Raw genomic sequence first — 16,859 nt, forward strand, 5'->3', positions numbered from 1 at the left:
CAGGTTTCTCCACCCAGTTGGCAGTGCAAAGGGGTGGGAGGTACCCCAGGGGTGCAAACCTCCCCTCCTGTTTCCCCTATTGTTTTTTTTTTAATCTACTTAAGGCTCTCTGGGATCAAAGGAGAAGTGAAACTGGTTTTTTATTATTTTCCAGCTGGGGCATGCCTGCAAAACAGAATGGCATGCCAGAGATCTCTGGTTGCAGGAGAGATGACAGCTCTCAACACCTCGTTGCTCCTGAGGACTTCTCGGAGGTGGAGTCCAAGGCCTAGGTCTCAGTCCGTATCTCCCTCCCGGTGACACCAACAGAGGGGGAAAGGGCCACAGCACGGCTGGAGCCAGGGCTTCCAGATGTTGCTCCAGCCGTCCAGCTGCAAGGGCACTGGGCTCAGTGTCTTCTTGTGAGCGTCCACAGCCCTCCGGACCTTGTCCATCACCTCCTGGAAACGGGGTTCAGTGTGTGGCGTGAGGACATGAGTCTCCCCGGGGTCTCTGGACAGGTCGAAGAGCAGAGGAGGGTCGTGATGGACCACGCCAGGCCCAGAGCATGGACACACGCCTCGGCCGTAGCAGGCCCCGGCACCCGGGGGGTGGAAAAGTGGGGTGGTGTAGTGGACCTTCCAGACAATGTCTCCTGCACAGATAGACAGACGGACACGGGTTGCACACGGGTGGGTCGTTTTGGGATGGATGGATGAGTGGGTGGGTGAATGGGTGGTTGGATCAATGGATGGATGCTGGATTAATCGATGGGTGGATGGGTGGATGGATGGATGGGTGGATGAATGGGTAGGTAGATGGATGGGTGGGTGAGTGGGTGAATGGATGGGTGGATGGATGGATAGATGGATAGATGGGTGGATGGATGGGTGGATGGGTGGATTAATGGGTGGGTGGGTGGATGAGTGGATGGGAGGATAGATGGATGGGTGGATAGGTGAGTGGGTGGATGGATGGATGGGTGGGTGAGTGGGTGGGTGGAAGGATCGGTGGGTAAATGGACAGGTGGATGGATGGATCAATGGATGGATGGATGGATGGATAGATGGATGGATGAGTGGATGGATGAGTTGGTGGGTGAATGGGTGGTTGGATCAATGGATGGATGGTGGATTAATGGATGAGTGGATGGGTGGATGGATGGATGGATGGATGGGTGGGTGAATGGGTAGGTAGATGGATGGGTGGGTGAGTGGGTGGAAGGATGGGTGGATGGGTGGATTAATGGGTGGGTGGGTGGATGGGTGGATGGATGGATGAATGGATAAATGGATGGATGGGTGGAAGGATGAATGGATGGATGAATGGATGGGTGGATGGATGGATGGGTGGATGGGTGGATTAATGGGTAGGTGGGTGGATGGGTGGGTGGGTAAATGGATAAGTGGATGGATGGGTGGATGGGTGAGTGGGTGGGTACATGGATGGATGGGTCAGTGGGTGGAAGGATCGGTGGGTAAATGGACAGGTGGATGGATGGATCAATGGATGGATGGGTGGATGGATGGATGGATAGATGGATGAGTGGATGGATGGATGGGTGGTGGATTAATGGGTGGGTGGGTGGATGGGTGGGTGGGTGGGTGAATGGATAAGTGGATGGATGGATGGGTGGGTAGATGGATGGATGGGTGGACGGATAGGTGGGTGGACGGGTGGGTGGATGGATGGACAAATGGATGGATGGACGAATAGATGGATAGATGGATGGGTGGATAGAGATGGATAGGTGGATGGGTGGGTGGGTGGATGGATGGATGGGTGGGTGAATGGATAAGTGGATGGATGGGTGGGTGGTTGGGTGGATGCATCAATGGACAGATGGGTGAATTGATGGATGGGTGTTGGATTATACATAGATGGATGGATGGATAGATGGATAAAGAGAGCTCAACAAGTAGGGCATTTGCCTCGCACGTAGCTGACCCAGATCCAATCCCTGGCATCCCATAGGGTCCCCCGAGCACTGCGAGGCGAGATTCCTGAGTGCAGAGCCAGAAGAAAGCCCTGAGCACTACAGGGTGTGGTCCCAAACATAAAAAAAAAATCACTCAGAGACAAACACACAGGCAGACACGTACCAACACAAGTACACTCAAAGGCACAGAGTTCGATCCCCGGCATCCCACATGCTCCCTGAGCCTGCCAGGAGTGATTTCTGAGCGCAGAGCCAGGAGGAACCCCTGAGTGCATCTGGGTGTGACCCCCAAAAGATAAAGAAATCAGGGGGGGGCAGACTGGGCAGGGGGAAGATACTCACCGGCCGCCTCGTACCAACGCACAGCATGTAGTCTGTTCTCGCAGTAATGCATGAGGAATTCGTGGGGGGCGTCCGGGGTGGTGCCCAGTAGCAAAGGCATCAGGTCACGGCCGTCGATGACCCTACGGGGACCAGAGGGAGAAGTTGGGGCGACTTCTGGACCCCCAAAACATCCCTTGAACACACAATTTCCCATGGAATGCAGTAGGTACATAGGAAATCCAGATGACATATTTTATTTCCAGAGCCAGGAGTCAGCCCTGAGCGCAGAGCCAGGAAATAACCCGGAGCACCATCACGGAAGCATGCCCAAATGGATTCAAGAGAAATAAAAAAGGTAAATCAATCTAGAAATGCTCATCAATATATTGGCAACAGGGAGATCAATATAGCAGGCCTTCCGTTGATAGGTCAGTATTGGTTTATATAGATGTAGAAATATGTGGGGAAGGAAGGAATAAAATGAAGGAAGGAAGGAAGGAAGGAAGGATAGAAGGAAAAAATGAAGGAAGGAAGGAAAAAAGGAAAAAGGAAGGAAGGAAAGAAGGAAGGAAGGAAAGAAGGAAGAAAGAAAAAAGGAAGGAAGGAAAAAGGAAGGAAAATGAAAGAAGAAGAAAGGAAAAAAGGAAGGAAAAAGGAAGAAGGAAGGAGGAAGGAAGGGAAGATGAAAGAAAGAAAGGAAGAAGGAAGGAAAGAAAAAAAAAGGAAGAAAGAAAGGCAAGAAGGAAGGGAGGAAGGAATGAAGAAAATAAGAAGGGAAGGAAGGAAAAAGGGAGGGAGGAATGAAGGAAGAAAAGGAAGGGAAGGAGGGAAAGAAGAAAGGAAAAAGGGAAGAAAGGAAAAAGGAAGGAAAAATGAAGGAAGAAGAAAAGGGAAGAAGAAAGGAATAAAGGAAGGAAGGAAAGAAGGAAGGTGGAAGAAGGAAGAAAGGAAAAAAGAAAGGAAGGAAAAGGAAGGAATAATAAAGGAAGGAGGGAAGAAAGGAAGAAGGAAAGGAAGAAAAGAAAAAGGTAGGGAAGAATGAAGGAAGAAAAGGAAAGGAAAAAGGAGGGAAAGAAGAAAGAAAAAGGGAAGGAAGGAAACATGAAGGAGGGAAGAAAGGAAAGAAGGAAGGAAGAAAGGAAGGAAGAAAGGAAGGAAGGAGGAAGGAAGGGAAGACGGAAGAAAGAAAGGAAGAAAATAAGAAAGAAGGAAGGAAAGAAGGAAAAAGGAAGAAAAGAAGGAAGGGAGGAAGAAAGGAAGGAGGAAGGAATGAAAGAAGGAAGAAAGAATGGAAGGAGGAAGGAAGAGAGAAAGAAAGGAAGGAATGAAGGAAGGAAGGGAGGAAGGAAAGAAGGAAGGAATAAAGGAAGAAAGAAGAAAGGAGAAAAGGAAGGAAGGAGGAAGGAAGAGAGAAAGAAAGGGATGAAGGAATGAACGGAGGAAGGAAAGAAGGAAGGAAAAAGGAAGGGAGGAAGAAAGGAAGGAGGAAGGAAGGGATGAAGAAATGAAGGGAGGAAGGAAAGAAGGAAGAAAGGAAGGAAGGAGGAAGGAAGGGAGGAAATAAAGGAAGAAAGAAGGGAAGGAAGCAAAGAAAGAGGGAAGGAAATAAAAGGGAGAAGGAAAGAAGTGAGTGAGAAAGACCAAAAAGAAAACAAACAAGGAGTGAGAAGCCAGAGGACAGGCCCTTCCCCAGGGGGTCCCCACCTGTCTTGGGGTACCCGGGCGCCCCCCAGCCGTGCCAGGGTGGGGAAGACGTCCATGAGGCTGGTGGGGGCCGAGACCACCCGGCCGGGGGGCAGCACCCCGGGCCAGCGGAAGATGCCGGGCACACGGACGCCGCCTTCCCAGCCGCCCATGCCCTTGCCGCCTGCGAGGAATCATAAGAATGATCGTGAAGGACAGAAACACTCCCTGGACCCCCAAAAGTGGGAGAGGCAGGAAGGACCCTCCCTGGACTCCTAAAACTGGGAGAGGCAGGAAAGACCCTCCCTGGACCCCCCAAACTGGGAGAGACAGGAAGGACCCTCCCTGGACCCCCAAACTGGGAGAGGCAGGAAAGACCCTCCCTGGACCCCCAAAACTGGGAGAGGCAGGAAGAACTCTTCCTGAACCCCCAAAACTCAGACAGGCAGGAAGGACCCTCCCTGGACCCCAGGAGCTGAGAGACACAATAAAAAGACCCTCCCTAGACCCCCAGAAACTGGGAGAGGCAGGAAGGACCCTCCCTGGACCCCCAAAGCTGGGAGAGGCAGGAAGGACCCTCCCTGGACCCCCCAATAACTGGGAGAGGCAGAAAAGACCCTCCCTGGACCCCCAAAGATGGGAGAGGCAGGAAGGACCCTCCCTGGACCCCCAATAACTGGGAGAGGCAGGAAAGACCCTCCCTGGACCCCCAAAGATGGGAGAGGCAGGAAGGACCCTCCCTGGACCCCCAATAACTGGGAGAGGCAGGAAAGACCCTCCCTGGACCCCCAAAACTGGGAGAGACAGGAAAGACCCTCCCTGGACCCCAGGAGCTGAGAGACACAATAAAAAGACCCTCCCTAGACCCCCAGAAACTGGGAGAGGCAGGAAGGACCCTCCCTGGACCCCCAAAGCTGGGAGAGGCAGGAAGGACCCTCCCTAGACCCCCAATAACTGGGAGAGGCAGAAAAGACCCTCCCTGGACCCCCAAAGATGGGAGAGGCAGGAAAGACTCTCCCTGGACCCCAAAACTGGGAGAGCCAGGAAGGACCCTCCCTGGACCCCCAAAACTGGGAGAGACAGAAAAGACCCTCCCTGGACCCCCAAAACTGGGAGAGACAGGAAGGACCCTCCCTGGACCCCCAAAACTGGGAGAGACAGGAAGGACCCTCCCTGGACTCCTAAAACTGGGAGAGGCAGGAAAGACCCTCCCTGGACCCCCCAAACTGGGAGAGGCAGGAAGGACCCTCCCTGGACCCCAGGAGCTGAGAGACACAATAAAAAGACCCTCCCTAGACCCCCAGAAACTGGGGGAGAGGCAGGAAGGACCCTCCCCTGGACCCCCAAAGCTGGGAGAGGCAGGAAGGACCCTCCCTAGACCCCCAATAACTGGGAGAGGCAGAAAAGACCCTCCCTGGACCCCCAAAGATGGGAGAGGCAGGAAAGACTCTCCCTGGACCCCAAAGCTGGGAGAGCCAGGAAGGACCCTCCCTGGACCCCCCAAAACTGGGAGAGACAGAAAAGACCCTCCCTGGACCCCCAAAACTGGGAGAGACAGGAAGGACCCTCCCTGGACCCCCAAAACTGGGAGAGACAGGAAGGACCCTCCCTGGACTCCTAAAACTGGGAGAGGCAGGAAAGACCCTCCCTGGACCCCCCAAACTGGGAGAGGCAGGAAGGACCCTCCCTGGACCCCAGGAGCTGAGAGACACAATAAAAAGACCCTCCCTAGACCCCCAGAAACTGGGAGAGGCAGGAAGGACCCTCCCTGGACCCCCAAAGCTGGGAGAGGCAGGAAGGACCCTCCCTAGACCCCCAATAACTGGGAGAGGCAGAAAAGACCCTCCCTGGACCCCAAAGATGGGAGAGGCAGGAAGGACCCTCCCTGGACCCCAAAACTGGGAGAGCCAGGAAGGACCCTCCGTGGACCCCCCAAACTGGGAGAGACAGAAAAGACCCTCCCTGGACCCCCCAATAACTGGGAGAGGCAGGAAGGACCCTCCCTGGACCCCCAATAACTGGGAGAGAAAGGAAAGACCCTCCCTGGACCCCCAAACTGGGAGAAACAGGAAGACCCTCCCTGGACCCCCAAAACTCGAACCCCTGACCTCGGTAAGGCCCGTTCCAGCCTCCAAACTGTCGTCCCCCAAACGCCGCCTCCAGGGAGCCGCCGTGATCCGAGGCGAAGTACACTAGGGTGTTGCGACTCAAACCCAGGACCTCCAGGGTCTCCATCACCTGCCCTGCGAGGGATATCGGGGTTCAGGGTTCGAGGGGCACCGACAGTCAGAACCCCAATTTACTAGGCGGCTGGAAACACATTTCGGGGGGGGGAAATCTTGCTCAAAATGCTCAAGGTGGACTCCTGAAACAGTGCTCAGGGTGGACTCCTAGAACAGTGCTCACAAGGGAGTTTTAGCCATAAATTGGGCTCTGTAGGTCGTGCGTCACCCCAACTTTTTCCTGCGGCCCCCCCACTTGTCCCGTGATGCCCCTGGCGCACCCAGGACCCCCAAGTAACGGTCATAAAGTCGCTCACCAACCATCCAATCCATCTCTTCCACATTGTCTCCGTACAAGCCATGGCGGCTGCGCCCCAGAAAGTCGTCGGTGGTGATTAACGGGGTGTGGACGTGGAGGAAGGAGAGGAAGAGGAGGAAGGGGCCCTGGCGGTGGCTGAACCCCGAAAATCATTAATTATTGATTGATTTATTGATATTGTAATATTGGTTACTATTATTGTTTTTGTTTAGGGTGGACTCCCATTACAGTGCTCACAATGCGATTCAATATTGAAATAAAAATAAATCTTCCTAACAGAACCCAGCACGGACGCCATTTTCCCTCGCACCCAGCGCCTCGAGTTTGATCCCCGGCCTCCCACATGCTCCCCCGTATGATCCCTGAGCGCAGAGCCGGGGAGTCACCCCCGAGCACTGTTCAGTGAGTCTCCTAAACCCCAGACACCCCCAAACCCCAGCCCTGATCCCATTCCTCAAACTTATTTCAGGTATCGCAGACGTCCCGGAGCACTGTGCGAGGAGCACTCACCGTCGCATGAAGGCGGCCGCGTCTCGGAGTAGAAGCCTCGAGGTCCGGGAGAAGTTCATGGGCTGCTCCGAGACGCGGTGGCCCCGCATGAGAAAACAATCCAGCGGGACCAGAACCCGGGTCAGGACTCGGGCCAGAACAACCAGCAAGGCGGCGAGCACTGTAGCAGAGAGCAGAAGAGTCCGGGAAACCCCGAGACCCAGAATCCGATGCCCGGCCGCTAGCGTGAGACAGCCCAAAATCAGGGCCTGCGCCCCGAGTTCCAGTCGCGCCTGAAGGCCGGCCCGGCGCTCCGACAGGCCCCACGGCACGCAGTCGGCCATCATGGAGAAGGGCATCCCAAAAAAGTGCTCGAACCCGTGGCGCAGCGGGTGGTGGCAGTGGTCCGAGGCGGAGTGGCAGTTGAGGCCCAGGTGCCATTTGCCTGAAAAAGCGACACACGGGGCCCGAGGGACCGAGTTGGACGCCCACAGGGAACCCCGACATCAACGGCGACCCGCGAGGACCCGAGTTGGATCCCCGGCGTCCCATATGCGATCTCTGCCTCGAGTTGGATCCCCAACATCCCATATGAGATCTCTGCCCCAAGTTGGATCCCCAGCGATCTCTGCCCCGAGTTGGATCCCCGACATCCCATATGCAATCTTCGCCTCGAGTTGGATCCCCGGCTTCCCATATGCGATCTCTGTCCCCAAGTTGGATCCCCGACGTCCTGTATGCAATCTCCGCCCCGAGTTGGATCCCCGACATCTCATATGTGATCTCTGCCCCAAGTTGGATCCCTGGCATCCCCTATGCGAACTCTGCCTCGAGTTGGATCCCCGGCATCCTGTATGCGATCTCTGCCTTGAGTTGGATCCCCGACATCTCATATGTGATCTCTGCCCCAAGTTGGATCCCCAACATCCCATATGAGATCTCTGCCCCAAGTTGGATCCCCGACATCCTGTATGCAATCTCTGCCTTGAGTTGGATCCCTGACGTCCCATATGCGATCTCTGCCCCGAGTTGGATCCCTGACATCCTATATGTGATTTCTGCCCCGAGTTGGATCCCCGACATCCCATATGCAATCTTCGCCTCGAGTTGGATCCCCGGCTTCCCATATGCGATCTCTGTCCCCAAGTTGGATCCCCGACGTCCTGTATGCAATCTCCGCCCCGAGTTGGATCCCCGACATCTCATATGTGATCTCTGCCCCAAGTTGGATCCCCGGCATCCCATATGTGATCTCCGCCCCGAGTTGGATCCCTTGACATCCCATATGCGATCTCCGCCCCGAGCACTGTCTGGAGGGTTTCCTGAGCACTGGGATGGGGTGCTTCGTACCTATGAGGCCGGTGACGTAGCCTCGGTCTCTCAGTACTTGTGCGAACGTGATCTCAGTGCTCGGGAGTCCGCCCGACGCGGCGGACCACTGGAGGACTCGGTTTCCAGTGCTCGAAACCATCCCTGTGTGTGGGGTGGAGAAAAAGACAGTTTCAAGGATTTCCCTTCCGTCCCCATGAGGAACAAATGAAGTAACAACCCAGAACGCACCTGACCTGACGGCGTATCTCCCCGTCAGAAACGCGGCGCGACTTGGGGTGCAGACGGCAGCTGCGGCCAGATGTTGGGTCAGCCGCACCCCGTCTTCGGCCAGCCGGTCGATGTTGGGGGTCCTGGGGGGAAGAAAGAAAAAAAAAGTCCTGTTGCTAGGATACAAGTGTCCTGTTGCTGAGCTACATAAGAGTCCTGTGTCTAGGATACATGAGTCCCGTTAGTAGGATACATAAAAGGCTGTTGCTAGGAGACAAGTGTCCTGTTGCTAAGCTACATAAGAGTCCTGTGTCTAGGATACATGAGTCCCGTTAGTAGGATACATAAAAGGCCTGTTGCTAGGAGACAAGTGTCCTGTTGCTAAGCTACATAAGAGTCCTGTGTCTAGGATACATGAGTCCCGTTAGTAGGATACATAAAAGGCCTGTTGCTAGGAGACAAGTGTCCTGTTGCTAAGCTACATAAGAGTCCTGTGTCTAGGATACATGAGTCCCGTTAGTAGGATACATAAAAGGCTGTTGCTAGGAGACAAGTGTCCTGTTGCTAAGCTACATAAGAGTCCTGTGTCTAGGATACATGAGTCCCGTTAGTAGGATACATAAAAGGCCTGTTGCTAGGAGACAAGTGTCCTGTTGCTAAGCTTCATAAGAGTCCTGTGTCTAGGATACATGAGTCCCGTTAGTAGGAAACATAAAAGTCTGTTGCTAGGATACATAAAAGTTCCATTGGTAGGATACATAAGAGTCCTGTTCCTGTTGCTCGGATACAAGAGTTTTGTTGCTACGAGACATAAGAGTTCATTGGTAGGATATAGAAAAGTCCTGTTGGGCCGGGAGAGAGAGAGAGAGAGAGCACAGCGGCGTTTGCCTTGCAAGCAGCCGATCCAGGACCCAAGGTGGTGGGTTCGAATCCCGGTGTCCCATAGGGTCCCCCGTGCCTGCCAGGAGCTGTTTCTGAGCATAGAGCCAGGAGGAACCCCTGAGCAACGCCGGGTGTGGCCCAAAAACAAACAAACAAACAAAATCTTCGTTCCTCGAGACGCCCCCACTTTCTCCCCCCTCTGGGTGTCGGCACCCCAAAATAGGCTGAAAATGTGAGATATTGATTTATTTTTGATTTTTCAAAATTCACACCCGGCAGCTCACAGGGGTTCCTCCTGGCTCTGCACTCAGAAATTGCTCCTGGCAAGTCGGGGGATCATGTGGGAGGCTGGGGATCGAACTCGGGTCATCGCGGGACTCTAACAGGGGAGAGAGATACAGAGATAGAGAGAGACAGAGAGACACAGAGAGACAGACACAGAGAGACATGGAGAGACAGACACAGAGAGACATAGACAGAGACATAGAGACAGACACAGAGAGACATAGACAGACGTAGAGAGACAGAGACATAGAGACACAGAGAGACATAGACAGACAGAGAAAAAGAGACAGAGAGAGACAGAGAGACAGAGAGAGACAGAAACAGAGAGACATAGAGAGACAGAGAAAGAGACATAGAGAGACAGACAGAGATACATAGAGACACAGAGAGAAAGGGACAAGGATAGACAGAGACAGAGAGACATAGAGAGACAGAGAGAAAGAGACAGAGACAGACACAGAGAGACATAGACAGAGAAAAAGAGGCATAGAGAGACAGAGAGACAGAAAGAGAGACAGAGAAAGAGACATAGATAGAGAGACATAGAGAGGCACAGAGAAAGAGACAGAGACACAGACACAGAGAAACATAGAGAGACAGAGAGAAAGAGACATTGAGATACAGAGACAAAGAGACAGAGAGACAGAGAGAAAGAGACATAGAGAGACAGACACAGAGAGACATAGAGAAAAAGACAGAGAGAGACAGAGACAGAGAGACATGGAGAGACAGAGAGAAAAAGACATGGAGAGATAGAGACAGAGAGACAGAGAGACAGAGACATAGAGACAGACACAGAGAGACATAGACAGAGAAAAAGAGAGACAGAGAGAGATAGAAACAGAGAGACAGAGAAAAACAGACACAGAGAGAGACAGAGAGAAAGAGACATTGAGAGACAGACACAGAGAGACATAGACAGACAGAGAGAAAGAGACATAGAGACACAGAGAGACAGACACAGAGAGACATAGAGAGACAAAGACAGGGAGACATGGAGACACAGACACAGAGACATAGAGAGACAGAAACAGAGAGACATAGACAGACAGAGAGACATAGAGAGACAGAGACAGAGAGACAGACACAGAGAGACATAGACTGACAGAGAAAAAGAGACATAGAGAGACAGAAGCAGAGACAGAGAGAGACATAGAGACAGAAACAGAGAGAGACGGAGAAAGAGACATAGAGAGACAGAGACAGAGAGACATAGACAGACAGAGAGAAAGAGACATAGAGACACAGGCACAGAGAGACATTGAGAGACAGAGACAGAGAGACAGAGAGAAAGAGACATAGACAGACAGAAAGAGACATAGACAGAGACAGAGAGAAAGAGACATAGAGAGATAGAGAGAAAAAGACATAGAGAGACAGAGACAGAGAGACACAGGCGGAACTTGCCTCAAGCTCTTGTTTCCGTAGCAACCGACGTCCCCGATGCCCAGGTCGTCGGCCAGCAAGAGGAGGAAGTTTGGGGGGGCCCCCGACACGTCCCTTGGGGCCCCCCAGCCCAGGAGCAGACAGACGACGGCCACGGGAGGAAGCGAGCTGTGGAAAGACTCACGCCATGCCCCGGGGGTCGGATTCGGGGTCTTTCGCCTCCCTTTGTTTTCATACACCCATTTTTGAGGACACCCCAAAAAACACCCCTAAAAAAACCATAAAGTCACTCAACAGCCTTCAGGGGTAACTCCTGGCTCAGTGCTCGAAAAATAACTCTTGGGATAGCTCGGGCAGATGTGGGATGCCGGGGATCGAACTTGCGTCTCTCGCGTGCAGGGCCAAAAAAAAACAACCTCTTGAACTAAGCTACGGACTCCAGTTGTGGACAAAAAGAATTGGGGTTCATTTTACAAACGGGGAACGGTCTTATGAGGTCTTGGGGGGTCGCACCCCGTCCCCCCAAAAAAGGACCACCCAGAAAATTGGGGGGGCTTCCCTATGGAAAAGGTGACCCCCCCAAGAGAGATATACTTACCCACGTAGCTTTCTGGGGTTCATATTTTTTCTCTTGTTCCCCCCTGAAAGACATTTTGGGGGGGGAAGAGAGAATTTCGAACCCGTGCGCAAGGAAATTTGAGTCTGGCACAAGGATAACTCGGGGGGGGGGCTGGGGTTATTGTAATAAGTTTTATCAATATGACCGATATTGTGAGTATTGGAATTTTTGTCATTTTATTGAATTGATTGTCAGCATTATGAGATATATAGAGTTGTGTGTGGAAAAAGAAGGAAAGAAAGAAGGAAGGAGGAAGGAAGGAAGGAGAGAAGGAAGGAAGGAAAGAAGGAAGAAAGGAAGAAAGGAAGAAAGAAAAGGAAGGAGGAAGAAAGGAAAGAAGGAAGGAAGGAAGGGAAGAAGGAAGGGAGGAAGAAAAAAGGAAGGAAGAAAAGAAGGAAGGAAGGATGGAAGGAAGAAAGGAAAGAAGAAAGAAGTAAGAAAAGAAGGAAGGAGGAAGAAAGGAGAGAAGGAAAGAAGGAAGGAAAGAAAGAAGAAAGGAAAAAAGGAGAGAAGGAAAGATGGAAGAAAGAAGGAAGGAAACAAAGAAGGAAGGAGGAAGGAAGGAATGAGAGAAGGAAGGAAGGAAAGAAGGAAGAAAGGAAGGAATGAAAAAAGGAAGAAAGGAAGGAGGAAGAAAGGAAAGAAGGGAAGAAGGAAGGGAGGAAGAAAAAAGGAGAAAGGAAGAAAGGAAAGAAAGAACTAAGGAAGTAAAGAAGGAAGGAAAGAAGGGAAGAAGGAAGGAAGAGAGAAAGGAGGAAGAAAAAAGAAGGTAAGAAGGAAGGACAAAGTAATGAGAAAAGGAAGGAAGGGAAAAAGGGGGGAAGGAATGAGAGAACAAAGGAAGAAAAGAAGGAAGGAAAGAAGGAAAGGGGAAGAAAGGGAGAAATGAAACAAAGCAGGGAAGAAGGAGAAAAGAAGGAATGAGAGAAGGAAGGAAAAAAGGAAGGAAGGGATGAGAGAAGGAAGGAAAGAAAGAAGAAAGGAAAAAAGGAAGGAAGAAAGGAGAGAAGGAAAGAAAGAACTAAGGAAGGAAGGAAAGAAGGAAGGAAAGAAGGGAAGAAGGAAGGAAGGAAGAAAGAAAGGAGGAAGAAAAGAGAAGGAAAGAAGAAAGGAGGAAATAATGAGAAAAGGAAGGAAGGGAAAAAGGGAGGAAGGAAAGAAGGAAGGAGAGAAGGAAAGAAGGAAAGAAGAAAGAAGGGAGGAAGGAATGAGAGAACGAAGGAAGAAAAGAAAGAAGAAAGGGAGGAAGGAAGGAAAGAACGAAAGGGGAAGAAAGAGAGAAATGAAACAAAGCAGGGAAAAAGGAAGGAGGAAGGAAGGAATGAGAGAAGAAAGAGGAAAGAAAGAAGAAAGAAATGAAGAAATAAGGAAGGAAAGAAGGGAAAAGAAGAAAGTAGAAAGGAAGGAAAGAAGGAAAGAGAAAAGAAAGAAGGAAGGAAGTAAAGAAGAAAGGAAAGAAAAGAAGGAAGGAAGAAATGAGAGAAAGAAGGAATGAAGGAAAAGGAAGGAAAGAAAGAAGGAAGGAAAGAACGAAGGAAGTAGTAAGGAAGAAATGAAGGAAAGAATGAAGGAAGGAAGAAGGAAAGAGAAAAGAAAGAAGGAAAGAAGTAAAGAAGAAAGAAAAGAAAAGAAGGAAGGAAGAAATGAGAGAAAGAAGGAAGGAAAAGGAAGGAAAGAAAGAAGGAAGGAAAGAACGAAGGAAGTAGTAAGGAAGAAATGAAGGAAAGAATGAAGGAAGGAAGAAGGAAAGAGAAAAGAAAGAAGGAAAGAAGAAGAAGGAAGGAAGGAAGAAAAGAAGGAAGGAAGAAATGAAGGAAGGAAGGAAAGAAAGAATGAAGGAAGGAAAGAAGGAAGAAATGAAGGAAGGAGGGAAGGAAAGAAGGAAGGAAGGAAGGAAGGAAAAGAAGGAAGGAAGGAAGGAAGGATGGAAAGGAAGGAAGGAAAGGAAGGAAGGAAGGAAGAAAGGAAGGAAAGAAGGGAGAAAGGAATTTAAAATTTTTAGGGGTGAACAAGGGGAAAAAGAAGAAAGCAAAAAAAGAGAAAAACTACATTTACATAATTACACATGCTAATTAATTATAATTCATGCAAATTTATTCACACCATTATAATACTCCAACTCCTAAAAAAAAGAAGAAAACCAAACGCATACTTTTCTATTTCTCCCTTTTGCTCCTTTTCCAGTGCTCCTTTTCCTTAACAAAGTCCTGCTGCTTTTTGGAGTATTTTTTTTGGGGGCGGATCCCTGATTTTTGGGGTGCTTCAGGATTTCCAAACTTCCTGCCCCTTCCCTCCCCAAACAGAACTTTGGGCCTGACTGCTCATTGCTCCGAAAACAGTGCTCCGGCTTCATCTCGGAGATTATTATTATTATTATTTTTATCTCTGCTGCTGTGGAGACTGCCAAGTCGCTCAGTTGTGCACATCTGGATTTGGGGTGCTGATTCATGAACCCCAAATTGACCATGATGTACCAGGAGGCAAGGCTCAGGCGGGAGATCATGTGGGATGCCGGGGGTCCAACCCTGGGCGTCGCGTGCAAGGCAAACGCCTTCCCGGCTGGGTTGGATTTTTTAAAATCATTTTCATTGATTTATTATCTATCTATATAAATGTTTATTTATGTAAAATATTATATGGATATATTTATTTATTATATTTATTTATTTTTTTTTACTTTTTCCCCCCAAATCTGAGCACCCCAGAAAACAAAGAAACAAAAAAAAATAAACCCAGAATTCCAAGAAAAATAAAAATAAAAATAAAAACAAACCCAAAATCACAGAACCTCAGGACGTTTTGCAAGGAAATAATGAAAGTTTTGGCAAAAAAATAAAATAAACACAAAGAAAAGAAAATGAATAAATTAAAAAGAAAGTAAAAATAAAGAAAGAACACAAAAATAAAGAAAGTAGAAACAAAATGAAAACAAATGCAAAATAAAATAAAAATAAATAAAATAAACAAAAGAAAATAAAAGTGAATAATAGGAAAAACTAAAAAATAAGGTAAAAGGAAATAAAAAATAAATAAAATAAAAATAAACAAAATAAAATAAAGTGAAAAGAAAAAAATAAGTCAATAAAAATAAAAACTAAATGAAATAAAAATAAAAAAATAAATGAAGATAAAAAAATAGGTCAAATAAAAATAAATAAAACTGGAATAAAAAATAAAGTAAATAAACCAAACAAAATAAAAATAAACAAAACAAGATAAAAATAAATAAAAAATAAAGAGTCCTAAAAATAATAAATAAATGAAGAAAAATAAATCAATATAAGTCAATGCTTATTTTCAGTTTTTTTTGTGTATTTTTGCTTTATTTACAAAAATATTTCTAGAAAAATAGATCTATTTTGGTTGTATATATGCTAGAAGAGGTAAATTCTGTATTTCTATGATTTATTTTAATTTGCATAGGTATGCACGAAAATATTTATATTTTTAGAAATAAATATTCTCTATATTTATACAGAAATATAGATTTTTAGAAGAAAATATTCTATATTTTTATACAAAATATATATTTTTAGAAGAAAATATCCCAATATTTATACAAAATATATATATTTTTAGAAAATATTCTATATATTTATACAGAAATATATATTTTTAGAAGAAAATATTTTCTATCTTTATACAGAAATATATATTTTTAGAAAATATTTTATATATTTATACAGAAATATATATTTTTAGAAGTAAATATTTTCTATCTTTATACAGAAATATATATTTTAGAAGCAAATATTTTATATTTTTATATATAAATCTATTTATATTTTAAGTACATATTTATATATAAGATATTTATATTTTTAGAAGAAAATATTCTCTATATTTATACAGAAATATATATTTTTAGAAGAAAATTTTCTCTCTATTTATATATAAATCTATATTTCTGTAAATGCAGATTTTATCAAATAAACTCGATTTACTTCATTTTTATAGTTCTTTGTATTAATTTCTGTTTCATGTATCAAATATTTATAAATAAGCAGATTTGTGAATCAATAGATTTTGACATAATAGAAACAGGACATGTGAGGGGATCTATTGAATATTCATATATTCATAATTTATGCAAATTAGACACTCGCACTTATAGGAGAGAAAACCAGAGAGACAGAGACAAAGACACAGGCAGAGACAGAGAGACAGAGGAGAGAGTTTAAAAGGGGAAAAGAGAGAGAGAGAGAAAGAGACAGAGACAGAGAGACGGGCAGGCAGAGACAGGGAGACAGAGACAGAGAGACAGAGGAGAGAGATTAAAAGGGGAAAAGATAGAGAGAGACACAGAGAGAGACAGACGGGCAGGCAGAGACAGAGAAAGGAGAGATAGGAGAGAGTTGACATTTATGACAGAGAGGAAAAGAGATGGACAGAGAGACAGGCAGAGAGAGAGACAGACAGAGAGACGGGCAGGCAGAGACAGGGAGAAAGACAGATAGAGACAGAGACAGAGAGAGACAGAGAGAAGGAGAGATAGGAGAGAGTTAACATTTATGACAGAGGAAAAGAGAGGACAGAGAGACAGGCAGAGAGACAAAGAGAGAGACAGAGACAGAGAGACAGGTAGGCAGAGACAGGGAGACAGACAGAGACAGAGAAAGAGACAGAGAAAGGAGAGATAGGAGAGAGCTAACATTTATGACAGAGAGAGAGAGGGAAAGAGATGGACAGAGACAGGCAGAGAGAGAAAGAGAGAGAGACAGAGACAGAGAGATGGACAGGCAGAGACAGGGAGAGAGACAGACAGAGACAGAGAAAGAGACAGAGAGAAAGGAGAGATAGGAGAGAATTATTTATGACAGAGAGAGAGAAAGAGATGGGCAGAGAGACAGAGGGAGACAGAGAGGAGAGAGACACAAGGACAAGAGAGATAACTTTCAGCTGTGTGTGAGAGACGGAGACAGAGAGACAGACAGAGACAGAGATAGAGAGACAATAGACAGAGACATGGAGAAAGACAGACAGAGACACACAAAGACAGAGATAGAGAAAGAGAGAGAAAGGAGAGACAGGAGAGAGTTAACATTTATGACAGAGAGAGGGGGAAAGAGATGGGCAGAGAGACAGAGACAGAGGGAGACAGAGAGGAGAGAGACAAAAGGAGAAGAGAGAGATAACTTTCAGCTGTGTGTGAGAGACAAAGAGACAGAGAGACAGACAGAGACAGAGAGACAG

General features: G+C 47.6%; 1 protein-coding gene across 1 annotated transcript; it reads right to left on the reverse strand.

Annotated features, from left to right (window-relative positions):
• Nucleotides 1-275: 275 nt before the first annotated feature.
• On the reverse strand, nt 276-11,236 carry ARSL (arylsulfatase L). Its single transcript, XM_049767806.1, has 10 exons — nt 11,232-11,236; nt 11,069-11,161; nt 8,516-8,637; nt 8,306-8,428; nt 6,977-7,400; nt 6,465-6,601; nt 6,034-6,168; nt 3,947-4,109; nt 2,261-2,382; nt 276-634 (listed from the first exon to the last, which is right to left on the reverse strand). The coding sequence occupies exons 1-10, from the start codon at nt 11,234-11,236 to the stop codon at nt 276-278; spliced, it is 1,683 nt and encodes a 560-aa protein (XP_049623763.1).
• Between the last annotated feature and the right edge of the window lie 5,623 nt (nt 11,237-16,859).

The sequence above is a fragment of the Suncus etruscus genome, assembly GCF_024139225.1.
Source record: "Suncus etruscus isolate mSunEtr1 chromosome X unlocalized genomic scaffold, mSunEtr1.pri.cur SUPER_X_unloc_2, whole genome shotgun sequence".
NCBI classification, from domain to species: domain Eukaryota; kingdom Metazoa; phylum Chordata; class Mammalia; order Eulipotyphla; family Soricidae; genus Suncus; species Suncus etruscus.

Bases quoted from the DNA above. Each gene is read 5' to 3' on its own strand.
- ARSL (XM_049767806.1), bottom strand. The intron at 8,429-8,515 runs GTGCGTTCTGGG...CCCCACACACAG, and splicing joins GAGATACGCCGTCAGGTCAG to GGATGGTTTCGAGCACTGGA. The intron at 4,110-6,033 runs GTCAGGGGTTCG...GATTCCTCGCAG, and splicing joins CTGGAACGGGCCTTACCGAG to GCGGCAAGGGCATGGGCGGC.